General features: G+C 34.6%; 4 protein-coding genes and 1 non-coding gene across 5 annotated transcripts; 1 reads left to right on the top strand and 4 right to left on the bottom strand.

Annotated features, from left to right (window-relative positions):
* Window positions 1-37: 37 nt before the first annotated feature.
* Window positions 38-4,661, bottom strand: LOC116105984 (cysteine--tRNA ligase 2, cytoplasmic). Its single transcript, XM_031392353.1, has 9 exons — window positions 4,404-4,661; window positions 3,978-4,041; window positions 3,305-3,466; window positions 1,986-2,156; window positions 1,624-1,905; window positions 1,395-1,520; window positions 936-1,172; window positions 701-817; window positions 38-601 (listed from the first exon to the last, which is right to left on the bottom strand). The coding sequence occupies exons 1-9, from the start codon at window positions 4,559-4,561 to the stop codon at window positions 275-277; spliced, it is 1,644 nt and encodes a 547-aa protein (XP_031248213.1). The 5' UTR covers window positions 4,562-4,661; the 3' UTR covers window positions 38-274.
* A 5,280-nt stretch (window positions 4,662-9,941) lies between these two features.
* LOC116105876 lies at window positions 9,942-10,582 on the bottom strand. The gene has a single exon (XM_031392269.1). It carries the CDS (start codon window positions 10,572-10,574, stop codon window positions 10,056-10,058), a length of 519 nt encoding a protein of 172 aa, XP_031248129.1. The 5' UTR covers window positions 10,575-10,582; the 3' UTR covers window positions 9,942-10,055.
* A 4,647-nt stretch (window positions 10,583-15,229) lies between these two features.
* On the top strand, window positions 15,230-16,749 carry LOC116105962. Its single transcript, XM_031392325.1, has 3 exons — window positions 15,230-16,047; window positions 16,159-16,236; window positions 16,403-16,749. The coding sequence occupies exons 1-3, from the start codon at window positions 15,349-15,351 to the stop codon at window positions 16,406-16,408; spliced, it is 783 nt and encodes a 260-aa protein (XP_031248185.1). The 5' UTR covers window positions 15,230-15,348; the 3' UTR covers window positions 16,409-16,749.
* Window positions 16,750-18,872: 2,123 nt separating this feature from the next.
* TRNAY-GUA lies at window positions 18,873-18,958 on the bottom strand. The gene is given in 2 exon segments: window positions 18,873-18,908; window positions 18,922-18,958. It is a non-coding gene; the product is annotated as a tRNA-Tyr (tRNA).
* Window positions 18,959-21,047: 2,089 nt separating this feature from the next.
* LOC116106000 lies at window positions 21,048-22,191 on the bottom strand. Its single transcript, XM_031392368.1, has one exon. The coding sequence runs from the start codon at window positions 21,978-21,980 to the stop codon at window positions 21,144-21,146; it is 837 nt and encodes a 278-aa protein (XP_031248228.1). The 5' UTR covers window positions 21,981-22,191; the 3' UTR covers window positions 21,048-21,143.
* Window positions 22,192-26,511: the final 4,320 nt, after the last annotated feature.

Below are 26,511 nucleotides of genomic sequence, written 5' to 3'. Positions count from 1 at the left end.
AATCAAATTTCTGTATTTCTATAAATGAAACCCTGTATAATAAAAATAATTTGACATGTATAAATATAAAGTTTCTGCTCACAGGCTGTTTGGTGATGCCAGTACCAGTAAAAGTAAGGCCCAGTACGCTTACTTGTAGCTTCACGGGGTCATAAGTCATAACAAGGGAAAATCATCAAAATGTTACAACATAACTTGACATGTGAATTAAATATTGTACGTATTTTCTTAAATTAGTCGGTAATTTTAACTGTACCAGTCACCGCTTGAAAAATTAACTGGGGCCATGTGTAAAAGCTGTCCAAGGTTCATCATCAAGCCTTTGTTCTTCTCCAGTTGCTGCTGTTGTGGCGGCCTTCTGCTCTTTCTCAGCTGGGGGTGCTTCTGGCTCTGGTTCAACTGGGACACAAGGTCTCCAAATTGTTTCCTTACCAATATCCATGAGTGCAATGCCTTTTGTAGTCAAATCAGCCCTGATCTGATCACTCTTAGAGAACTCTTTATTTTTCCTAGCAGTCACTCTTTCCTCAATCAGACGTAAGACATCATCTTCCACTAATCCCGCTCTCTTCAATGCCTTCTCTTTTAACTGCTCTAAAACCTACTAAGTAGAACCATCTTTGTTGTCAAAAATCTTAACCAAAATAAAATTTATGCATCATCAAGGAAATTATAAAAAACATCACAAAGGACTCTTCACCTCAGAGTAAGTTCCTGGCGGCAGCAATCCCAGAATACCAAGGACATCCTTGACCTCTCTCTCCACTTCAACAAGGGACTGAAACATGGATAACTGTTGTTTTTTGGGTTGCTTCTTCTGGAAATTATCAACCAAAAATTGGGTCAAAAGAACATTTTCTTGTTATTCCACAGACCAAGCAAATTGATTGATTTCTGAAAAAAGAGGCATGTCAAAACAGGTTTCAGACAAGTACCTTCAACAAGTTCAAAGAACTATTTATGAATTTCAAGGCATCTTGGAAGGCACCAGTCAATATAGGTGATGTATTCAAGTCATCCGACATTCTAGTCTGGAATTCACTACGTAGCTTACTGATGCAGTCTTCAGCAGATTTAGTAATCGGGGCTACTTTGCCACCTTTCTTTTCTATTTCATCTTTGAGGCTTCCTTCTTGAGCTGATGATAAAGCAACTTCACAATCTAGCAATGTCTAATACAGAACATTTGAACATATTAAATTATTACCAAGCACGCACAACCCACTCTAGTTAAACAAAGAAATAAAATAAGAAATTTGCTTGCAAGATATAAGATAGAAAATAAAAATGTCTTCAACTCTCAGGATCTCTAACGAGTGCAATCACTTTGACAAGCCAGCAGAACTGGACAAATCATCCATAAAAGTTTTTGAAAAGTCAGATAAGTTTCCAACCTGATATATATAAAAAACCGCATCAGATGAACTTTCCAACTGCAAGACTGTGTAATTGAGAGGAGATCGATAGTGTGCACTTATTAAGAAGTGTCTCAATGCCAGTGGATGGTATCGCTCAGTGATCTACAAGAATTCGATGGGTTATTTTCAAACACAAATACTAGCATTAAACTGTGGCTACTTAAGAAGAAACAGCTATGCAGACTTCAATTCAACCCCATTTCACCTGGCGAATTGTGAAAAAATTGCCCAATGATTTTGACATTTTCTCATTGTTATTAGTTACATGCCCATTATGCATCCAGTAGCCCACACTACTCTCTTGGCATGCAGCACAACTCTGGGCAATCTCATTTTCATGATGCGGAAAAATCAAATCGATTCCACCACCATGTATATCAAACTTGAAGGTCAGATAATGAGCACTCATGGCACTGCATTCTATGTGCCACCCTGGTCTTCCAGGACCCCAAGGGCTGTCCCAACTTGGTTCACCAGGCTTTGCAGCCTGCAAAGATATAAACAAAAAGTTTATGAGTGCTGATGACAAGATTACAAAAGTGAAGTTAGCTCGAGAAGGTTTCCCACCTTCCAAAGTGCAAAGTCGGCAGGATTACGCTTTCTAGAGTCAACAGCTACACGCTCACCAGCTCTATTGTGTTCAAGCTTTTGTCCAGATAACTGACCATAATTTGTAGATTTATCAACAGCAAAGAACACATCTCCCTCAACCACATATGCGCAGTCATTGTTGATAATCTGCAAAATACAAGTGAATTACATGTCAAGAAATCAAAAAATCGTAAAAGACGGACCGGCATGACCCATTACCACAAACAACAATATCATCCAGAAGAAGCAAAAGGTTCCATTAAAGGAATAAAGACCTTCATGCAAGCAACAGCATGTGCTTGACTTAACACAGTTAAGGAAATTATGCCACATCTGAATTAACTAAATACATTGTATATAGTTCTACGAAAAGAAGGAAAAATCACACACACAAAGAGACTGATGTAGGAGATACTAGGTGTACATGTAATGCTTAGAGCCTATTTACCTTATGTTCATATTGTAAATTAAACAAATATATAAGTAGGATTTAATTAGTTAAATAATTTTAACTATAAAAATTACTAGACATTTAAGATGAAATAAATTTATTTAATGAATAAGAAAGCAAGAACTATAAACTTTAATCACAGATCCACGAAGAATCAAATTATAACTTAAAATTAATTATTAAATACATGTTTCATCAGTCCATAATCTTAGAATTCATAGAGACATACTTTAAATAAAAGCTAATAATGAAATATAAATCTGAACCAAAAGTATGTTGAGAAGTCTCCCTATTCAAACTTGTAGCCTCCCTATTTCCAATATGCAGCTTTCCTAATTTATGTGAAAAGTAGGCTTTGTACAGGTTCAAGGTAAAACAAAACCCTTTCCAACTTAAGTTAAGAAAACAAAGCCATGTGAATAAATCTTTCCAATTGTAAAATTTGTCTTATGTAATATGATTCATATCATTAAATGCCAAAAAAAAAAACCTCAATTTATTTGTGGCTCCTTGTAAACCAGGCACAATTTACATGATTAACCCCTCTGTTTTACTCTTCTTCATTTTCGCCATATGTGAATTGAGAGAAATGTTTCTTTTGTAACTAATGATTTAGACCCCAAATTACACGAGAATCTCCCTATAAAAATAGAATAAATAAACAGCAGCCGATATTATCTATGCGATAACCATTATGTTGGTCTAAGAAGAGGGGAGGGTGCATCTGAATTGCATTGTACAACCATAATTAACACAACACGAAGAACACCGATTAAACAAATGTTATATAGCAATTATCCAAATATGTATGATAGAGAAAAGACAATTATGTAAAGAGCAAAACCTGAGTTATCATATCCTTGATCTGTTCCATATGATCGGACACTCGTGGCTGATGGGTAGGAGGGAGGCACTGTAGATCAGCCATGTCAACAAGATATTCTTGGCAATATCGATCACTTAAACTTAGAGGATTTTCTCCAAGCTCATTTGCACGACGAATTATCTGAAAGAATCCACAGACTATTATAGCCAAAAGAACATCATTATAGCCTGCTCCTTTCTAAAATTAAAGCAGCAAAAATGTAAAAGTACCCACTAGGGCGGCATCAAAATTATAACAAAAAAGGATCTCAATTAATTGTTGAAATGGGTGACTGGTAGACTAACAAAACCATCACATCTCCCATCTAAGAATTTCATTATTTCTTTTTAGGAAATTCATAAAAATTAAATAATCAATGCAGATTACCATGACTGGTTTTTAAGTTTACTAAATAACAGAACTGATTTTTTCACGTGTAATATAATTTCCTCGTTCTCACAAAAATACCAACAAAAATTCCACAAGCTATTAACATAAAAATTACTTTTCAACCACAAATCAATTGAAAATCTAATGGAATATTTCCATGCAATGTCTATTAAAGTAGAATTATTGCAATTTGAAATCACAGTTTAAAACCATAGTAAACTACCAACTCATCCATTCCTTGATAGAAAATGGAAATTCTTACCTTGTCATCTACGTCTGTGAAGTTCCGAACATAAGTAACTTCATAGCCTAAGTGTTGTAGGTATCTACAGAGTTTCAACACAAATCAATCAAGATGACATATCTCATAACAATGCTAAATCCTTATGAAAAGTTCAAATATGTGGGAGAAGAGAAGAAAGAAAAAAGAAAAAGAGGCATCATAAGGTTTAGACACATTGAGCTCCTTTAGAGAAATCAATTACATAATAAACTAAATAAAACGCAAATGAATGACCCAAAAGGTGGTATTGCAATAAATATAACTTAATTCAGTATTCAATTGCAGTCAAGGCTGCTCAGACCTTTTTCATGATAAAATCGACCAGAATTTTTCTTCTCTCAGTCCAGCTAAAAAAATGCAAAATTTAAAATAACGTGATCGACAATTTATTTAATGAAGCAATACCTGTAGAGAATGTCGAAGGAGACGGCGGCACGAGCGTGGCCCAGGTGACTCAGGTCGTACGCCGTGACCCCACAGACATACATGCCCACTTTTCCGGGGGTTTTCGGCTCGAAGACCTCCTTCTGTTGCGTCATCGAATTGTATACTTTCAGCTCCATTGTTGAAACGACGCGGCTTCCTCCCTCTCCCTTATCGCCGTCTGGATTTGGAGGAACCCTAAACCTAAGAAACTTCTCTTTTAGAGATTCAGAGTGGAGTTAATGACTCTTTCATCCCTGCAATTTGAGAAAACTCTTGTGAGTCCTGTAAAATCAGAAAATGTCACTATAGTCCCTCTCAGACGAGGGCCCGTTTACCTATATGTTAGTATTACTCCGCTTTTGTCATTAAAAGACAGTAATATCCTCCTATTTATTGCAATTTTCTTTTTAAACTTATTTAATCTAATATTTATTTTCAAGATAAAATTATAATTATTAAACATGAAATAAAATCTAAAAATACTGAACATGTAGAGTATCACCAAAAACTCTACAATGACAATAATCCAACAAAGAAATAGAAAAATTCCAAATCAACAAAACCAATTTGCCGAAACAAAGACAAAGAAACCCGTAAACACAAACATATAAATCCAAATTCTATAGAAACAAAAAAAAAAAAAAAAAAAAAAAACCACCTGTTGATAATCTAAGAAAAATGCTAGTCTTACTCACTCCTTTTACTCATTTTTTTTTCACCTTTATTAAAATGAATATGGTACCCGTACTATACTTAAGGTATTCTTACTATGCTTTATATTTACAAAGGTGAGTAAGAGAGTGAGTAAGGCTAGCATTACTCATAATCTAATCGTTAGTCCATTGGAGTGGGGTTGGGCAACGAAGATGGTAGGTGGCTTACAAGACGCCGGTGGGTGTAGCGAGAGTGAGCAGGCGTGGGAGGTTGTGGGGGTTTGTACCTTGTACATGTTTAGAGTTTTTTAAAGAGTAAACGACATATTCTCACCCAAGGTTTAATGAAATCCTAAATTGGTACCCCTGATTCCATTTATTCTAGATTTCCATCCTTAAAGTGACGAAAAATTGTTGGATACAACGATTAAGGGGTAAATTGGTTATTTTGCAGGAGAAGGCACATATTAGCAGATCGTCGCCCCTAACAGTGCTTCGGTGCACGTTAGCCGACGTCGCCCCAATGTTTTTTGCCCTTTTCTGATGATTCTTCCACCAAAAATCACCCTTGTCACCACCATTTGAATCTTCACCTCCCCTTTACAAAACCTTACCATTCACAACCCCTCATCACATGTCGATCGCCAACCACGACAGCCGCGACATGCGATTGGTTTTTGTCGGTCTCGACCGGCAAATGACAACTAAACGGTTGCTGGGGACATAGGGGTTTTGTAGAGTTGGAGATGTTAGTTGTAGTGGTGATGTCCAATTGGATTTTTGTCGTCGGAATCGACTGGAATCCAATGAAGAATAGTGAAACCCTAAGCCTTACGGCACCAGTGATCGGAAGGGCCAATGAGTCGGGAGCAGTGGAGTTTTGAACGACAAATGATGGGGAAGGTGATGGAGGTAACCAGGGGGTTCAACGCTGTCGAAAACAGCCCAAATCTAACAAAAACCGAGAGGATGCGCAATCACCAAGGGTGTTATTGAAGTAATTTGAAAATAAGATAATTCATTTTATAATTTTAGTAATTCAAGGGTTAAAATGTAATTGATTAATTTATTTGTTAAGAGCATTACGGTAATAGCACCCTCTTTAATCTAAAATTGCTAACAGTGTTATTTTAAGGGTGGAAATTTAGAATAAATAAAACCAGATGTACCAACTTAGGCTTTCGTCAAACCTTGGGTGGGAATACGTCGTTTACTCTTTTTTAAATTTTATTTCAGTATTTTCAATTTTACTTCTATATAAATTTTTAAAAATTATAAGCTACCACTTGGAATTTGGAAAGACAAAAGTGCTCTTAAGCCGTTTAANTCATGGAAATTCCATCCATATCCTTTGATTCCTTACTAACACACCCCCATACTAACATATTCTGCTTGAAATTTCCTTACATTTTACTCCCCACTTTTCCTGCTAATTAGGGGTAGAATGGTCAAATTGCCCTTAGGGAAGAGAATATCTAAAACTTAACAAACTTTTTGGTCGGACTGTCGCCGCGGCGAGGAAGCTTCTGTCGCCGCGGCGAAACTGTCCAAAACATTTCCCCGTGGATTCAACACCTCTTCGCCGCGGCGAAGATTCTTCTTCGCCCCGGCGAAGCTTGGCACACTAAACTTCTTCTATTTTCAACCAATTTCAGGGCAAGCATTCAACACAACACTCAACAAAGGTCAACCAAATAATATTACCAAGAGACCAACTCAAATAAGAGCAAAAGAAGGAACAATAACTACGTACCTCAAGTGGGGCGTTACAGTAGGTGGCTTACAAGACGCCGGTGGTTGTAACGGGAGTGAGGAGGTGCGGGAGGTTGTGGGGGTTTGTACTTTGTACATGTTTAGGGTTTTTAAAAGAGTAAATGACACATTCCCACCCGAGATTTAATGAAATCCTAAGTTGGTATCCCTTTTTCTATTTATTCCAGATTTCCACCCTTAAAGTGATGAAAAATTATTGGATATAACGGTTAAGGGGTAAATTGGTCATTTTGTACGAGGAGGCACACATTAGCAGATTGCTGCCCCTAACAGTGCTCCGGCACACATTTGCCGACGTCTCCCCAATGTTTTTCGCCCGTTTCAAGCGATTCTTCCACAAAAAATCACCTTTGTCACCACTATTTAATATTCACCTCCCCTTTACAAAACCTTACCATTCACAACCCCTCATCACACGCCGATCGCTAGCCACGACAGCCGCTACATGCGACTGGTTTTGTCGGTCTTGACCGACAAACGGCAACTAAACAGCTGCTAGGGACATAGGAGTTTTGTAGAGTTGGAGACGCTAGTTGTAGTGGTGATGTCCAATTGAATTTTCGTCATCGGAATCCAGGGAAGAACAATGAAACCCTAAGCCTTACGGCGCCAGCGATCGGAGGGGCCAATGAGTCGGGAACCAAAGGGGTTTTGAACGACGAACGATGGGAAAGGTGATGGAGGTAATCAGGGGGTTCAATGCTGTCGCAAACAGCCCAGATTCGACAAAAACCAATACGGTGCACAATCACCGAAGGTTTTATTGAAGTAATTTGAAAATAAGATGATTAATTTATAATTTTAGTAATTTAAGGGTTAAAATGTAATTTATAATTTATTTGTTAAGGGTATTATGATAATAGCATCCTCTTTAAGCTAAAAATTGCTAATAGTGTTATTTTATGGGTGAGAATCTAGAATAATGAAACCAGATGTATCAACTAGGCTTTCGTCAAACCTTGGGTGGGAATATGTCGTTTACTCTTTTTTAAATTTTATTTCAGTATTTTCAATTTTACTGCTATATAAATTTTTAAAAATTATAAGCTACCACTTGGAATTTGGAAAGACAAAAGTGCTCTTAAGCCGTTTAATGAGATTTAACGGCTCTCTTCTGACAGAGACTACACTCTCATTTTCGGATTTTACTAGACTCGGTTAAAACTTTTTTCAAACCTCAGGGACAACGATGTCATTAACTCATTCAAAGAGCGTCACAACAACGCGTACAAAGGATACTCTGCTACCGAGTCTATGGTAAATAGGAAATCTCGACCGTTCGCGTTCAATAGTCAGACCGATTTGGGTCTAGATGGCTCATGAACAAAAGATGGGCCATAGAGTAGCGGATCACGCTAGCCCATAGACGTGCATCTAAACCTTTTTCAATACCTATATTTTTTTATTTTTAATTGTTTTTAAAAAAAAAAAGTCAATAAATTAACAAACAAAGACTATTTACATCAAAAGAAAAAACTAATCAAGACACTCATTTCACTAAAATTATACTTTATAATCAATGAAACGTTAATTGAATAATCAAACCTGTTTGCGTTCACATATTCGGAGATTTGAACCCATTGAAGTTATGATGTCACTGTTGAAGAAATGACCTTCAAAACCATTCAAGAGTGTAGATACCACACAAATAAATATAAGATAAAATTTAATGTCAAGTCAAGATATTGAGCAATGTTTTCATAACTAACCCCACCACTGACCCAGTCAGGTGACCGGATCCCAGGTTGACCAGTCCAATCGATAGTTGGATCGGTGACAGCATAATGACGTCAGAATGCATAAAAATTCCAGCTTTTTTCGAATTTCGTTAACAGAGAGATAACAACTTATAATTAGTCTGGTGAAGAACATCAACATCTCTCTCTTCATTTAAATATTTTATCTTTTTGCATTACCATTTCTATTTGTAAAAGAAAAAACAAATCAAAAACCCCTCTTTATCAACCCATCAACTACTAAACAAACGAAACTCTTTACCCTCCAAATGCCAAAACAATTTGCACACAAATCCAATCTGCTTCTTCCAAACTTCAAAACCACCAAACATACACCATAAACACAATGAAAGCAGCCTCTCTTTGCCTGACATAAGAACCATGCCTTCTTCTTTAGATAATCTTAAATATATTCAGTGTAGATTCCCTTATAATTAAGTTGAGACATTGTAATATTGTACGGCTTCAAGCCCAAAAATTCAGATTTGCAGTGACAGAGAATAAAACAGTAAACACAGAAGCAGAAAAAGTCTAAGAAGTTATAAAGTCTGCAGCTGTAGGGCAAACCTCAGCGGACGGATTCAGCACAACGTAGCTTCGATCGAAGAAATGAGTGAGGAACTGAAGATGCCGAAGACCGAAGTGAAGACGAAATGAAACGCAAACGACAAACCTCGGCGGACCGAAGTGAACATAAAACCTTCAGATGAATTATCCAAATAGGTGAAGTTTTGTCACCCGACCACAGGCCTAATTTGCCCTAAATTTTAGGGCGAGTTTTTAAGCACCAATGTTACTATAATTTTAAGCATAACTGTCGTCCTTTCAAATTATATGGATATTTGTACTTTTTTGGATCACGATGAACTCCAAAAATGTAATTTTATACTTTCATCTAAATTTCATCCAACTTTCTCTACTTTGGTCTACCTAACCTGATCACTCCCTGAACCGATAGTTAATAGTGGAAGGATTGTCAACGAACTTAGCACAATGCTTTCTTTTCAGGGTTGATATTAATTCAGATATTATAAGTGATGAATCTTTTATTTTCATCGATTTAGCTCGATCATTTCTTTTGATAATAGATATCCCCTTGCTTTAAGCGAATCATGCTTTTATTATGGTAGCTTCTTCCTCCACAAAGGGATCCTTAAAACACTTGCTGTGAATTGAGAGAGTCCTCCATTTTTGCCTTGCCAATGCAGCTTCTTCCTGCGCAAGATCTACGAGGACTTCCATGAAATATGATTAATCCCACTTGAATTCCTCACAATTCTAATATCAAAATTAAACCAAGAAATATAATTGAATGTTTCATTGAAATAACACAAATTCAAACAACAACAATTGCTCACAGGTCACACACTTAACAAATGAAAATACCAAAAAAATTATAACTTCTCCACCATCTCTAAAAATCCTGTGGAGAAGTAGAACCAAATAATTAATAAATGAATAAGAGGTAATTAAGCTGCATCATGTCTCTGCATTCTCATCTCTTGATAGAACCATTGAATGAACCGCTCGGCTCTCTGATCGACTGAGTCTTCTTCTTCTTTTACATTGTCATCCAACTCCATTACTCTTACTGCAGGCTCCACAAACTGATCCCTTGTAATTGCAGGCAGAGTTTCCATTGCCAAGGAGTAATCAACACCTTCACTTTTCAAGCCTCCAATTCCAAAACATCTACACAGAGACAACATGGAGTATACATCTGCAAGGCGGCCGCCGCCGTTGCTTGAGTTCTTCAAGAAGTGTTTCTTCTGGTAATGAATAAGAGGCGTGCTTGAAGCTGATGAGAACTCGTACTCTTCAAGAAAGTGATTGTTGTAATGCCTGAGAAGCTTAAACCTCTTAAGCTTTCTCGTCTTCTTGAGGAAAACAAGCTTTGCGGTGATGGGCTTCCTCATTTTGGCAACGAAAATGGAGGTTTTGAGAAGATTTGAGACCTTCTTCAAAATGGTTAGTCTCTTTCTCTGCATTTTTTTTTTTTTTTGAGGCAGTGAAAAGAAGAAGTTAGTTAAGTAGTTTGGGCTTCGATTGAAGTGAAGGTTTTAAAGGAAATGAAAAGGTGAGTGAAAGAGATGAAGTATGCGATTGGTGGTGGACAGCCATGGAGGAGCCAAGCTGTAAAAGGCGTATGGTCGGTTGCCTTTTGTACTTACTATGAAGGAATCGGCAAGTAGCCGTTGAAACCCTAACTTTCCCTCTACCTTTTCAAGTTTGAACTTTTTACTTTGACTCATTTCTTTTATTTATCTATTTAATTTAAATAGGTTTCAATAAATTTACGTGTTTACATATCTGAAATAATAATTTATCTGCTCTTGAAATAATCTTTATTATATTCCTTTCTATTACAAGCTGATATCGAAATGGATCTAATTATTATTAGCAAAACTTTCGGATTCTGAAGTTAACAGTAAGGTAAACCTCCCGTAGTTACTCTTTATTAATAATTATAGGGATTCGAACTCAGGACATCTTGAGTAATATATCGAAAAACCCTAATCGAATCGTCAAACTACTTAAAAGTGGTTAATTTTTATTAACCATTCATTACTATTGTTACTACTTTGTTATTTAGTTTAATAGATGCAATAGACCAAGACTAGTTTATTAAATTACGCAAACACGATTCAATATGAATGTGATATTAAACTATACTGTATGTGGTCGATACAATATGATTTGATCTATATTGTATTTGATCGAATTTGAAAGTAAATAAAAAAAAGTGTAATATATAAAAGAATAGACCTAAAGACCTCATGGCCACCACGTATCAATTTGAGATGAATATTTTATTTCTATAAGATCGGATCAACGCACAGAAGCTTTTCCGTTTTCAGTTTTCAATTTTTTTTTTTTTTTTTTTTTAATTTAGTTTATTATAAAATAATTGGTAGCTTTGAAAATGATTGAACTTGAAGAATAAAAAATGATTGAACTTCAAGAACTAATAAAATCCGTTTGAAATCAAATTAAAACTAATCACATAAATAACGCAACTAGTAAAGAGAAAGAAACACACGTGATTTATCTTAATTTCCTAAAACTCGGTGATATCTAGCAGAATCAATATTATTGCAATATTTAATCATCTCTCTCATTATAATGAATATATTTATTATATTTTTCTATATCATTTATTCAAAAGAATAATGTGTTTATATATTATGTTTTAGGAGAGAAACCTAAAATCATTATGATTCATATACCTAAACCAAACCTTATTATTTGTCATATTCTTTAGAGAATTCTACTATGGTTATTCATGGTATTAACCGTAAACTGCTTACGATTTCCTGCCCATTCACTAGGGAGCGAGACCTCGTGTGCGTTGTCCCTTATAAGCGAACCCCTTATTATTGAAGTGGTCACCAGTTTTAACATGAACAATCTAGTTATGTTGAGAAATATCTTGAATTAGCCATGGTCATATATACAATTATAGAGTCAATTTTACATAATATCCCATTAATCATTTAATTATAGTCTTATTTTATGAATTACATAGATTTTTAATTATCTATAAATGGCAATGTTAATTAGGATATAAGCTATTATAATACAGATTTTTTACGTAAAATTTTCATACAAATTCTTGATTATTGATCTAGTGTAATATATTCATATTTATATTGATGTGGGGTTTAATTTATTTTGCTTTATCTTTACACATTCTCTAAATCATCTATATTTTGTGTGGCTCTTTCAATTAATTAGCATTTATAAGATGCCTTGACGGGTTGTTGAAGATATCGCTCAATCAATTAATTAATTAAATAACTAAAGAGTTAATTAATGAACTAAGTTGATCTGTTGATGATAATTCCTCCCAACACACACATATTCCCAAGGTTTTAAAACTCGACCCGGGGAGGCAACCTGACAAGAGAAAAGTTGAAAATGGTTACTTTTAATTTTATTATTTTTTAAATATTTTACTGTAGTAACCTGGGTTATACCGGTTGGACTGATGGTTCATTGGAAAAAAACTTGTTCAAACCACCGGTCCAACCGCAGGTGGAAGTGGGTCCATTCCTATTTTCGATTTTTAACATTAACCGACCCAGTCTAGCCACTGATTCCCGGTTGAATCGGTTCAATTGACCAGGCCAGAACGAGTTTTAAAACATGCATATTCCATACTTTTGTTTGTCTTCGTTCATATTACATGAGATCAAAAAAAATGCTTTCACTCAAGGGTTTCCGAATTAGGTAGGATTACTATTTTATCTTTTTTCGATCCATATGTTACTATTGTTGGGATATTTGTGGCTCGTTTTGTTATTTGCTCTCATGTGAAATTGTATGTCTTTAGGAAAACTATTTAATAAAGAATAAAATTGTAAATAGGAATATAATTTATGAGTCCTATTAAGAAAAGAATATCTCATATTCTACCTATAAATATAAGGTTGAGAATCAATTCAAGGTTATGAGAGAATGAAAGAATGTGAGAACACATGGCATTTGATGTAAGAGTTATTAAACACAATGGAGAGAGTGTCTTAGAAACTATAATTGTTTCCACTCTAGGTATTATGTTGAGCGTGGTTTGAAACTATGATGTTTCTGCTCTGTTTTATATACTGGGTTTATGGTATTGTGTACTCTTATATATCATGTCCATGAAATTATAGTGAATTTCTCTCATCCGTGGATGTAAGCAAGCTATGCTGAACCATGTAAATATCGTGTCTCTTTATATGGTATGATTTTATTTCTATGTTATTTATCTTAAAAGTATGTTTTCCGTTGCGCGATCTCCTAACAACTATATCTTTTAAAAACTTGTTAAAATTTATTATAAAAACTCTCTCGTTAAGGAATATTTTTCATTTAAGGGTTTAGGTCGATAATCTCCATGATAGAAATAAATCCCATAGATAGATAAATTTTACCTTTTTCCTTTTTCCTTTTTCTTCTAACTTATATAAAGAGCCAAACATGGCATCTGTTATACGTAGGAGTCTTTTGGCCATACCGACAGGTGACTTGTTCAATAAACCAAACTTCATTGACTAGAAGCCAAGCCATCACCCATTGTCAATTTGCTTCAAGTAAACGCCACCGTTAAAGTGGACATGACCCCATCCTATAACCTCTCCTTAAAAAATGACAAATAATAATTTATGGAAACAAACACACCCAAAAATGATGAGAATAATGATTTATTATAATTAAAGAAACCCAAAAAATAATAATTTATTTTATTAAAAATACTTTAAAAATTTTTTTAATTACATTGCTATGTTACACTCACAATCTCTTCTCACAAACTTCCTTTCAAAATCTCCACATAGCAGTTCGTAATTACTCAACTTGTAATAGGTTCCACTTGATAAATTACGGTTGACTAATTACGAGTTGTCACATCGAGATTATAAAAGAAAGTTTATGAGAAGAGGTTGTGGGTGTAGTATTACTCTAAATTTGATTGTTTTAAACAACATTTCAATGATATAATTATAAAATAACTATACCATTTTTATTCATTTGGAGCAAAAATGGAAATTAATTAATAAAAAATTATGAAATTAACCATTAGGCTATTAACCATTAGGGTTGGATCAAGACTATAGCCATTATGATGAGTTATTTAGACTGGCCTAGACACATTTCAATGGAGAATTAAATTTGCAATTCAAAGTTCTTAATTTCTAAATTTAATCTTAATTAAACAACATCAATATTTATTTAAAATTTTTGGATAAATTTCAACATTTACTTTTAGAAATTAGGATTTAATTCAAATTCTTGGGTTTTATTTTTTATCTAATATTTAAATACCTATTTGGTCCATATCAATTTACAGAAGAATTTTCAATTGAAAACATTTACAAATATCATTCTCAAACCCGAATTCAAAGTCTTTGATGTGTATATATATATACTTTTTAAATTATTTATTCTGAAAGTTTTAGAAATTAAAAATCTCAACTACTCTTGGGTGATTGAGTAGTTGGACAATGACTCTTGTGTGTATTATGCAAGAGGTTTTGAGTTCGAGTTACCTCAATTTTTAATAGGGATGACCATTGGAGCTTGAATGATATACATGATCATTAACTTCAGGGTCCTGGGGGATTAATGGTCGTTAACTTCACATGAGATTTCAGAGAATTAGTTGAGGCGTGAAAAACTGGACTCGGACATTCAGGTCAAAAAAAAAAAAAAAAAAAATCTCCCACTTTAATTATAAAATTTATATGATTATGCGAAAAAAAACAAAAAAAGATTTTGAATATAATTTTGTATAGAAAGTTTAGGTTATAAACTTATAAGACTTTATTAATTTTATGTTTTTTGTTTTATTTTATTAATGATGACTTGTTCAACTCTTCTAATCCACATTTCTCCCCTCAATTGTCATCACTTTCATACATCAATTAAAGAACAAGATTTTAAATCAAAACCGTCAGAAGAAAAGATTCCAAACGGGACCCACCCTTCCTCTTGATCAGACGGTAGATTCATGAACATTAATCGAAAACGACGTATCACCCGGGAAACCCCATTTCCTTGTTCAAACGCAACACCCACGGCGCACATTAGTCTTGATCCTAATACAAACTGGCCAAAATTACCAAAGCGCCCATCCGAACGTTAAAACCGCTCTCTTTCCCTCACGCAGAGTCATGTTTCTCATTCATTCATATATAAACCTTGGCTTCCCGGCGATTCCACAAAACAAAAACAAAAAAGAAAACACTTTGAGAAAACGATTTTAAAAGACGCGAAATTTGGATGGTGTTTTGCGTGAGAGAGAGGGCGAGAGAGAACACGAAAGAGGAGGAGTTGTCGATGTCGATGGCGATGAGCAGTCACGAGAGATCATCATCAAAACCACTTCATAACTTCACGTTACCATACCTCAAGTGGGGTCACCAGCGGCATCTTAGATGCATGAAACTCGAGGATTCGTCGACTACCACAACGACGTTGTTAAATGAACGACCGCGTAGGCGATCGCCGCCGTCCTCCAAGTTGAGGAAGGAATCGGAAGAGGAAGGGATCGATGCGGTGAGGGAGAAGATTATCAACGATCTCAAAACGGCGGCGGATAAGATGAAAGATAAGATATTGAGAGAGGAGGTGGAGTTGGAGGATGAGGAGGAAGAATCGTCTCCTGCTGCGGCTGCTGTTGTGGTGGCGGCTCCGTGGAATCTTCGCACTCGGCGTGCTGCGTGTAAAGCGCCGCCGATTGGTGGAGCGGCAGCGGGTAAGGGATTTAGAATCGAGGAGAAAAAGTCTAATTCATCGCCGATTGGAAGTGACGCTGTTGGCGCCAAGTCGCCGAGGTTGAAGGAGGTCAAGAAAGAGAGAGTGAAATTCGCAGTGAATTTGACGAGGAAGGAGATCGAAGAAGATTTTATGGAGTTGGTTGGTCATCGGCCGCCGAGGAGGCCCAAGAAGCGGCCCAGGAATGTGCAGAAGCAATTGGATGTAAGTGTGTTTATTCTAATTTTTTGAAACTCTGGCCTTTTTTATTTTCAATAAAAACGTGAACTTTTTGTTCTGTTGATTATAAGAAGTTAACTTTGATTGTGTTTACAGAATTTGTTTCCGGGATTATGGTTGACAGAAGTGACGGTTGATTCGTATAAGGTGCCGGAGTTAGCTGATAACGGAAAGGTAAATGCTTGATTGTTTGCTGAGAAAATGTGTGAAAATGAGGGAAAGTTTAAATTTTGGGCCGCTAAGGAAGTTAATCTTTTGAATTTTTAAACTTTAAAAAGTGATTTTCAAAAAGGGCTTTTTGTTCAATCTGTTAATGTTCAAATCTTAATTCTTTATGCAGAGTTAGCAATGGGAAAAGGGGATCCATATGGTAGTTTCGAGGCTTCTGATTGGTGAATACTGATGATTTGTGACCTTAATTTAGTGGTATACAACAACAGTACCACACCATCTTTGTGAGGGAATTTCATACAAGTGTTGAATTTCCTGGTAACTTTGTGGTGCAAGTTCAGTTGCTCTGAAATGCTAATTTTGTTTATTAATTCGTCATTCATTGTTTCTTTCTAATTAGCGAAATAATAATTGTGTATAAAGAAAGGGGATGGTTGGATGTTGTTAGATGGAAGAGAATGGCATTGTACGAGCTTCATTTTTTAAATACACTTGCTTAGTTGCCTTTGATGTCAAGAATCAAATCTTCATCAACTTTGTGGTTTTATTCATTGTGTTTGAGTTAGTGAAAGCATTAATCTTGAACCACATTCTCAGCTACATAAATCTTCTAAGGTAACTTGTTTCTGCTATGAATGAGTAAAATTTGGGAACTAATGTATGCTCAGGTTCATACGGAATCAGCTTTTGCTTGTTGATAAACCATTGTCCAAGTCTTTGTTTAACTTACTCGGCTAACCATTAGCTAGTCTCAGTGCTGTGGGGATGATGACTTATACCTACTTGTTGTTTTCTTGGTTTTGATGATTATGATTACTCTGAGAACTAATGAGCATCACATTATTATTAACTATTGATCCATGCCGACTCACAAATTGCTTACATGCTCAGCTGCTAGTTCTGCATAAAACTGGAGTTTCACGTTTTAAACACCTCTCTGCCTGGAATTTTTACTGAAATGTACTCTGATTTTTCGGCCATCACATTTACAGGAAACTACAGGCTGCTCTACATTGCAGCTACTTCTCTTGTTCTTTGATCAGTAGTACTGAAATCATTAGAATCCTATATGGTAAGTATTCATTGAACTTATATGGAAAAGTGGATAGAGCATTGCTAGTGTTTTCTATCTTTCACATCAATTGTGGAAATTGCGACTTTTTGTAAAGCTTTACTCTATTTTTTCCACAGTTTTAGGTGCTTTTTTTTCCTTTCCACAGTTCTACTCTTGATAAATCTAGTAGTAGAAGGCGTTTGTCACAAACTGCCTCTCCAGTTGCCAAAGTTTTGTGCAAGGCGTGTAAATTGGGATGGACAGACTCGATTTCATTTGTCAGGCCTGGCACAGCCTGTGATCCTCTCGTCTGGCTCAGGCTGGGCCACTCGGTTCCTGTACTTTTTTTGGGTTTTTCGTATTTCAGCTGAATCCAGCTTGTTGGTTCAATGAGCCTATGTGGTCATTCCCAGCCCTGAGTTGGGTCCAAGTTCAGGTTGTCCCAGCCTATGACTTATCTTTTCATTTCATCGTCTCTAAACTTACATGAAGCGTGCTAGGAATCATGCATGCTTGAAATTCTTACATCATAATTTTCTTGTTTATTCTGTTTTTGCTGTGCTGGACCACTGAAGAAATAGAAAGGTAACGTTGAAACTTATAATTGGTTGGCGTTGAAGTTGGAGTCGGTCGAGCTGCAATCATGATGTATAGCCTTGGAATTGGATGGCTTGGTAATACCTGGAAGACTGTATTAGTTGGATGTTTCTTTCTGGGAAGTGATTGAAACCTTTGTTGGAATTGGATGGCTTGGTATTGAGGCCCTCAAATGTTGACATAAGCAGCCGCCAAGGCTGCTGTTTGAGTTTGACTGTTCAAGCTGATGTCTTTGAATTCGTCTACACACTCTTGTTTCCACATTTCTGCGTACCATACCATTTATTAAGAAGATCCTTTTAGTTGATTCCTGAGGTGGTTCTGTAGCCCCAATTAATAGAAGTAAAATAAAATAACATAAAAATTATGGTCGACATTTGTTAACATGAAATTTCTACCTTTTTCAACTAGTTTTTCATAAAAGATGTAACTTGAATTAAGGAAAAAAAACTGAGAAGCAATTAAAAACTTACCCAGTTATTGGTAGTCCAACGTTAAGGATGAACCAAGGAGATTATGTATAGTTTCAACTCATAGTCTTAGGTTCTGTTGGATGTAAATATAATACATTCCTCTATGATTTACTTGGGAGACCGTAATAGTGGATTATTGTTGGATAACTCTTATTGAAAATTAGTCGATGTGTGCGTAAATTGGTTTTGATGGAAAAAAAAAAAAAAAACTAATCTTTTGCCAATCTTCTTCCTTTATAAAATTATCTTTTAATTCTAAGTATGATTTGAATAAGATATAAGAATTAGAGTTTGTAAGATAAATATGGAATGTCGAAAGTATTAGTAAAGAAAAAAAAAATGAAGTTAATTTTAATAATAAATTATTAAAAGAATGGGGTTTCAATAACAAGAGTGATTTCAATGCAGAACTCTAAATTAGGCCGGGCAAAGCTGTGGTAGGCCAATATGGGGAAATGGGTCAAGTCGAATATGAAGATTTGAACCCGAACACAATAAAATAATTGAGAAAAAATTCCGACCTGCCGGATTCGAACCAGCGACCTAAGGATAACAGCTTAACCACTACAGTCCTCCGCTCTACCAACTGAGCTAAGGTCGGTTGTGTTACCTTAACAACATATAAATTTAAATATTTATCATTTATACCCATAAAACAAAGTGAAATTTTGAAACGCACTCACAATCGGACAGGATTATATACCTATGAGGGAGGGTAAATGATACTCTCAAATAGGTATATCATAGTTGCAAGGGTTAATGATAATCCACGTGGTATATAATACTTTAAAAAAACTGTGATTATGTTTTATATTTCATTCTCTCTCAAAAGGTTGGATAACAAGTCATTATTATTATTATTTTTTTTTTTTGGGTATCTATGGGTGCGTTTGGTTTATTATTTTGGGTAGGATTTTGAGAATAATATTGGATTGATGGATAGGGGAATATTATGAGGTAAACTTTAAAAATTTATGAAAAAGCCCTTAGGTTTACTAATTTAATTAAAGACCCTAATATATAAAATGAAAAAAACACCCTCACCACCTACAGTGCCAGATTCCGGCCACCACCATCGGAATCTGACCGGAAAATTTCGTTACGACACAGACCGGTCGGATCTGTGCCGTAACGCGTTGTTATGGCCTTTTCCGGCCAGATCCACCACGGATCTGGCCGAAAAAGGCCAGATCTACGAACTACTTCGGCTGCGACGACCGAAAAAGGCTGAAACGACGGCCATGTTTGGCCATCAGCGACTGCCAAAGATATGGCCGTCGTTGACGGCAGATCTGGCCTTTTCTAGCCAGATCCATTGTGGATATGGCCGGAAAATGCCAGATTTGGCCATTACCGGCTATTTCCGGTGGCTTTGTGACTATTGTGATAGATTTCGGCTATCACCGGCAGTGGTTGCAGGAATCTGGCAGGTATTGGTGGGTGGGGGTGTTTTTGTTAGTTTTTAAACTTTTTTTTCTGGGGGGTATTTAATGAAATTAATAAACTTATAAGGTCTCAACATAATTAAAAAAAATAGACTAATATTTTGGGAATAACGTGCCAAGATAATAATACTAATGGTTAAGGGTCCGTTTGGTTCATTATTCGGATAGTTTTTAGAATAATATTTTGAAAAAAGTTAAATTGGACGGGTATTACGATGAATGATTTGGAAATTAACAAAAATACCCTCTATATTTGTTTATTTACTAAACACCCCTATAATAAAATATTAAAAGTTAATAAAAATACCCCCAACCCACCCATTAAATACAGACAGCCGGAATCTAGTAAATGTGGGTTGCTGGGGTGTTTTGTAATTTAAAAAAAAAATATTTGGGGGTATTTAATTAAATTAATAAATTTATAGGGGATTTAAAAGAAATTAAATAATATAGAATAATATTTTGAGAATAAATGATGGAGAAAGCAACTTCTTGTGTAATAGTATTATATGTGGAAACAAGGAATCAAATTTTGGATGTTTTATTCAAAGTCATATCAGAATAACCAAGTCTTGATAGTACTAAAGCAATTAAAGAAGTGTTTGAAAGCACTTCCATTACAAGTGAATATTTGCTTTTGTCACAATATCTTATGTGGGTGTGTGTTTTTATTTTTTATTTTACTAGATTTTTAAGTAGTTCAAATATGATATTCTTTTCAGTAAAGAATCTGCAGATCTATGAGTGTGAGATGGGGCCATGTTTTGCTGCTAGAATGGTTGTGAAAGCCAAGCCAAGCCAATAGAATTATCAGATTAATTATCAAACTAAAAAGTTAACAGAACCTTTTGATCATTGAATTTCTTTTTCTAAAACACAATAACAACTTGCAGCAACTAGTCAAGATACAACAAAAAGACCAAAATCAATGGACCCCAATTCCCCAAATCAAAGTTTTTTATATAAAATTATTCTCTTTACTATGTTCATTCTTGAAAAAAGCAGTTCAAATATACCAAAAATTGTAATACCAATAAGATAAAAAACATATAAAAGCAAGCATGGGATCTCCATTAAAGATGGATGCTCTTGTTTACCTGTCTCCTATCACCTTAACATCTTGATATGCTCAAATTATGACCATTCATTCATCTCTATATCCACTGTAGTTTTCACTCTTAAAATGAAGTTATTAAATATAAGATCTAATCGGGTTTTTGTTTTAGTAAATAATTTCTTCATTAATTTACATAAACTTATCACATGTGACAACCAAATCCATCTGTACTGTAAAACGACTGAAGGGTAATAATAAAAGCTTTGCATATAATGGAGAAGAATCTATCTCTTCTTCTTTTTAATCTTGCCATTACAGAAGAGTGAACCGAGGCCAAAGAGATTTACGGTGGCATTTGAAATGTAAGGAGGAGGGATGTTTAAAACTGGACTAATTCTGACACCATTGTTGCCATTGTTATAGGATCCACAGTTCTTCTTCAAAGGAGGCTTCTGGGTTGAAGAAGAATTGTTGTAATAAGAATAGTAAGAACCAGAGCTTGAAACTTTTGATTTCCTTGAAACAGATGGTTGTCTTTGTAAATTCTGCTTCTGGGATTCCTTTGAAATGGATGAATGTTTTGGATTTGGAGCAGAACCAGTGGAATTACTTCGCGAAAGGAACTGTAAAGACTTGATTAAACTCTTGCTTCGAGTGCTATCGCAGTTGAGACTACTGCTTCGTTTGAATTGCCAGAAAGATTTATACAGAGGCTTGTCGTATTCATCATCATCCGCATCATCTAGACTCATTGACAAGAACTCTTTTAATCTCTTCTTTTCTGTGCAACTTTCATTGGCCATTATTTGCTGAGGATGAGGAGAGGGTGACGAAGATGGTGGTGGTGGTGGTTGATGGATTTGTTTTGTAGAAAGAATGATTTGTTTCTTCTTCTTGATTTCAACAGGAAGAATCTTGCCATTGGAGAAAAGCTCATCAGCTGAAGAAAGCTCCTGGTATAACCTACTATTGCCAATGCAGAAATCGAAATCAGAGCTCGAATCAAGAAGCGATGAATCCAATCTTCTCTCAAACTGTGACACTCCATGATCTTTCTGGTTTAGATCATATGAAAATGAGATACGAGGACTAGAAATCTCCGAACAAACATCAATAGCCATAGCCAAAGAACCTGAAGCCGGGAAAGAAAATTCGAAAAAACAAAGAGGTTGGCCCTGGAAAAGGGCAATATATAAAGAAAGAAGGAAATGATGAGAAAGAAGGAATTGTCAGAAATAGCTGCAGGTTTAGGTTTAAGTATAGCTTTATTGTCGAGTAAGGAGAGAGCAAGAGGCAACAAAAATGGGAAGAATATTGAAGTATGGTGTGGAGATTGAGGATGAGATAGATTCCATTAATTGCTGGAAGATAACAGAAAAGAAAAAAAAAAAAAAAAAAAAAAAAAAAAAAAAGAGAATGAAAGTAGTTGAAATTAAGCACCGAAAGGCTATAAAAGGATCTTCTCTAACTCTAGGTGGGTTTCCAAGGAAACTTTCTTTCTTTTACTTTAACAATGGAACCAAAGAGTGAGTGAGAGTGAGAGTGAGAGTGAGTGATTGAGACCTTAATCTTCTAATTATATTAAATTTTTTAGATTTATAGTACTCATATAAATATTTATTAAAAAACGAGATAAAAAACATGAAAACTCATAAAAAAGTGATTTTTTTATGTTCTCTAAATATTTTTCATTGATTTATATAAAGATCTATGACAAGAGAGGAAAGAGAGTTTTGTTATTGAAAACCTATACTTATAAGGATGGAAAATAGAGTCATTTACGGGGATTAGTTAAGGTATGTACAAATTGGTTTGAATAATTTTTTCCAAAAAAAATTGTGTTTTTTTTACTTGTGCACGGCTTCAATCTACAATCCCAGTTTTTTTGGACTCACAGATAGTATTTTTGTCTATGATTTACTTGGAGGGTTGCAACAGTAGATTGCTGTCAATAATTTTCCCTGAAAGATTAGTCGAGTGCGTGTAAGATCTAAAGAATTAGAAGTTGAGTAGTTTAATTTATTTTCAATTGTTAGACCATGTCAACAATTAATATAAATTATATATCAATTAGCGTCTAATTAGGAAGATGCAACGTTAATTATTGATAATATGGTGAAATAATTATGTGGTACGAGAGGTAGGGTCCATATAGTGATAAGAACAATTGCCTTAGCTAAAAATCATATCTATTTTGCATAGAGATATAATCATATCATGGTTCTTACTGTTGACATAATAAATGGGGGAAGATTAGAGAGTAATTAAACACTAATCTGGAAGTAATTAAAAGGAAACATTGAGATATAAAATGGTGATAATGGAGATGACAGATGGGGGAACGTGGAGAAATATAATAAAATAAAAATGAATGATGGAGGGGATCCAGTAGAGAACAGAAGAGAGACATGACACAACCCTCTGTCTTGGTGCTTTCATTCCTTGTCACATGTTCTATGTCTCTAATTCATTTGGCATCTCATCTCATCTCATCTCTTCATCTCAATATTAATCTTTTGAGATTCAGAATGGAGCTTCTTCCATGTGCCTCCCTTTTCCATTTTCTCCATGTCCTTTTGCCTCCGTCCACTCTCTCTNTAGACCATGTCAACAATTAATATAAATTATATATCAATTAGCGTCTAATTAGGAAGATGAAACGTTAATTATTGATAATATGGTGAAATAATTATGTGGTACGAGAGGTAGGGTCCATATAGTGATAAGAACAATTGCCTTAGCTAAAAATCATATCTATTTTGCATAGAGATATAATCATATCATGGTTCTTACTGTTGACATAATAAATGGGGGAAGATTAGAGAGTAATTAAACACTAATCTGGAAGTAATTAAAAGGAAACATTGAGATATAAAATGGTGATAATGGAGATGACAGATGGGGGAACGTGGAGAAATATAATAAAATAAAAATGAATGATGGAGGGGATCCAGTAGAGAACAGAAGAGAGACATGACACAACCCTCTGTCTTGGTGCTTTCATTCCTTGTCACATGTTCTATGTCTCTAATTTATTTGGCATCTCATCTCATCTCTTCATCTCAATATGAATCTTTTGAGATTCAGAATGGAGCTTCTTCCATGTGCCTCTCCTTTCCATTTTCTCCATGTCCTTTTGCCTCCGTCCACTCTCTCTTTCTCATGATCTTCCTGCCAGGTGTTCCATTTTATACTATTTTAGGGTCTCCTTGGAAGTTTTTTTTTTTTCACTGATTTTGAGGGATTTTTAATTAGACTGGTTTTAAAGTATTCTAAAACCATTACTTATCAGGTTTTTTATGCACTGGTTTTGATTGGCTAAAAAACCCTCCAGAACCAGTGTATTGTATTTTTGAGGGGTTTATAAAACACCTCAAATCGGAGTGTTTTGGTTGGTTTTAAAATTTTATTCTACAAATACCCTATACACTACAAAACTATCCCAATTATATCCAAAAAAAAATTTAATCATATTATGCGCGTCTCCTACCATATTAAATATAAAATAATTTGAAGTAATCATAAAAAAAAAATTATTAAAATCTCATTTCTAGATGCTTTCTTGTAGAAGTAAAGCTACAATTTTTCAATCATTTTAGATGCTGCAAAGAATGGCGAAGAAGGATAAGAAGACTTTATAAAATATTAATAAGTAGAAAACAAATAAAGAATTCTTATCTTATAATTGAAAAAACAAAACTCCCAAGTATTGGTTGAAGTTGAAGTATTTTTATGACCATATATGTAAATTTATCATTTTAAAAAACTATCAGAATCGTTAGAAAATAAACTCTCAAGCACAGGTTGAGTGTTTTAAAAACTGCTATTAAAAACCCCTCAAAACCGCTAAGGTGGTCTACCCTCAAAACTGCTACGATAGTTTACCCTTACAACCGCTACCATGAAACTCTCAAGCGAACCCTTAGGCTTCATCCATAAGACGACTGTGATATCAATCCGATAACATTATAATGATTTATGTTATATAAGGAAGATAATAATATCAATATGAAAACATTATAAGTTCGATATATAATTTAAAGGGAGCACGTTTGATTAAAATGAGTTGCATTCGTATATTGCCATCCTTCAAACGCAATGGGCTTAGGACTAATTTTTGAACTCGACCCAATGGGCTTAAGATTAATTTGTGGGCGGGCGTGTACTATGATAAATGAGTTTAGATAGACTTACCTTCAAAAGCTAACTCAAGAAGGGAGCTTAACCATATATATCTACCATAACAATCCACTAAATTGACGATGTGAGACAAATACAACTTATAATATAAAATTTATGTGTAAATTTTTTGTTTTTGAAGATTAAAGATCTAAATTATTTTATGAAAACACGTATGATTGAAATGTGTTATATCCTTATGTAATAATAGAGAGTTCTTAAGGGGGTGCTTATGACATAAATAAATTATATCGACTATATTATTTAACTTTTAATGGAAATTTTAATTGACTTTATTGAACTAATATATAAATAATGTTATATAAGATTAATTAAATATGTAAGATAAATCAATACCATCTACCCTTTAATTTGAGGTTATTAATTTTAATTAATCTCTTTTAACAAGTGATTAGTTCGATTAAGAGGGTTTATAATAACCAATTTGTTAACTAAAATCAGTTGCTAAATATAGGGATCCAATATTATAAATCCCCAGGAATTAGTATCAATCAAATCCAATTGAAACTTGAAATTAATAATATCATTATTATATTAAATCTCAAATTATTCAAGAGAATTTCTTGGAGAGGTGACATATAAGACATTGTTTACAGCTCAGTTTTGCCTTGTGTCCACCTTCTACTTTAATTTACAATTAAATCAATCAATTAATTAATTCATTAAACTTCTCTTCCCATTTGATTACCATACTTTTTTTTTTTTTTTTTTAAATTCTAAGAAGAATCTAAGTATTGTTCTTGGTATCTTCCAAGTGCACCCCCTGTGGCCTCATTTAGATCAAGATTTCAAGATCTAAACCTATAGTATTAGCACACTTGTCAGGAATTTATTTGATAAATAAAAAATTAATTAACGTTTAATGATATGATGATGCATGAATCACAAATCTTTGCACAAGCATTAGAATTTGAGGAAAAAAAATCAATTAAAATAATGTATGTGACCAACCAAAAATCTGCTTTTGATGTAGCGATTTATACCAACGAGAAGTACATAAATTTGTGATGGAATTTACTATGATTCATGATTTCGAGATTATAGATGATGAACAATAATTAAACAAATAACACACACACAAAAAAAAAAAAAAAAAAATTTAAAGTAGTTTGGCTGCTCGTAATGCAAGGCTTATGTCCATTGTTATATTATTGAATATGTTGAAACAATCGTTTGATTTACCGAGAGTTTGTAATTGGTTTTCTACGACTTATTCTTCTTTATCCCCATGAACAAATTACAATGAGGGTTTGTATAGTGCTAATTGCATGGTTTAGTTGGAGATTAACTTTAATTCGATAAAAAGGGGAGTTGCCTGATCTTTGGCTTTAATTAGGGGATCCATATCGTGAGATATCTACATGTTAAAAGGGATCTATTCGCTCCAGATTTCCTGCACAACACCGCTAAAGTAACATAAAAATAAAACAAAATCATATATACAAAATTTAA

This window comes from Pistacia vera, unplaced genomic scaffold (assembly GCF_008641045.1).
Source record: "Pistacia vera cultivar Batoury unplaced genomic scaffold, PisVer_v2 Contig507, whole genome shotgun sequence".
Taxonomy (NCBI): Eukaryota; Viridiplantae; Streptophyta; class Magnoliopsida; order Sapindales; family Anacardiaceae; genus Pistacia; species Pistacia vera.
This window is presented reverse-complemented; position numbering and strand designations above follow the sequence as displayed.

What these genes read in the sequence shown, in the direction of transcription:
- LOC116105984 (XM_031392353.1), bottom strand. Translation starts at nt 4,561, where the DNA reads ATGGAGCTGAAAGTATACAATTCGATGACGCAACAGAAGGAGGTCTTC. An exon ending in TCAAGGATATGATAACTCAG is followed by an intron (nt 2,157 to 3,304) that starts GTTTTGCTCTTT and finishes TGTATTTTGCAG; the next exon opens with ATTATCAACAATGACTGCGC. An exon ending in GTTCTTTGAACTTGTTGAAG is followed by an intron (nt 818 to 935) that starts GTACTTGTCTGA and finishes GATAATTTCCAG; the next exon opens with AAGAAGCAACCCAAAAAACA.
- LOC116105876 (XM_031392269.1), bottom strand. Translation starts at nt 10,574, where the DNA reads ATGCAGAGAAAGAGACTAACCATTTTGAAGAAGGTCTCAAATCTTCTC.
- LOC116105962 (XM_031392325.1), top strand. Translation starts at nt 15,349, where the DNA reads ATGGTGTTTTGCGTGAGAGAGAGGGCGAGAGAGAACACGAAAGAGGAG. An exon ending in ATGTGCAGAAGCAATTGGAT is followed by an intron (nt 16,048 to 16,158) that starts GTAAGTGTGTTT and finishes TTGTGTTTACAG; the next exon opens with AATTTGTTTCCGGGATTATG.
- LOC116106000 (XM_031392368.1), bottom strand. Translation starts at nt 21,980, where the DNA reads ATGGCTATTGATGTTTGTTCGGAGATTTCTAGTCCTCGTATCTCATTT.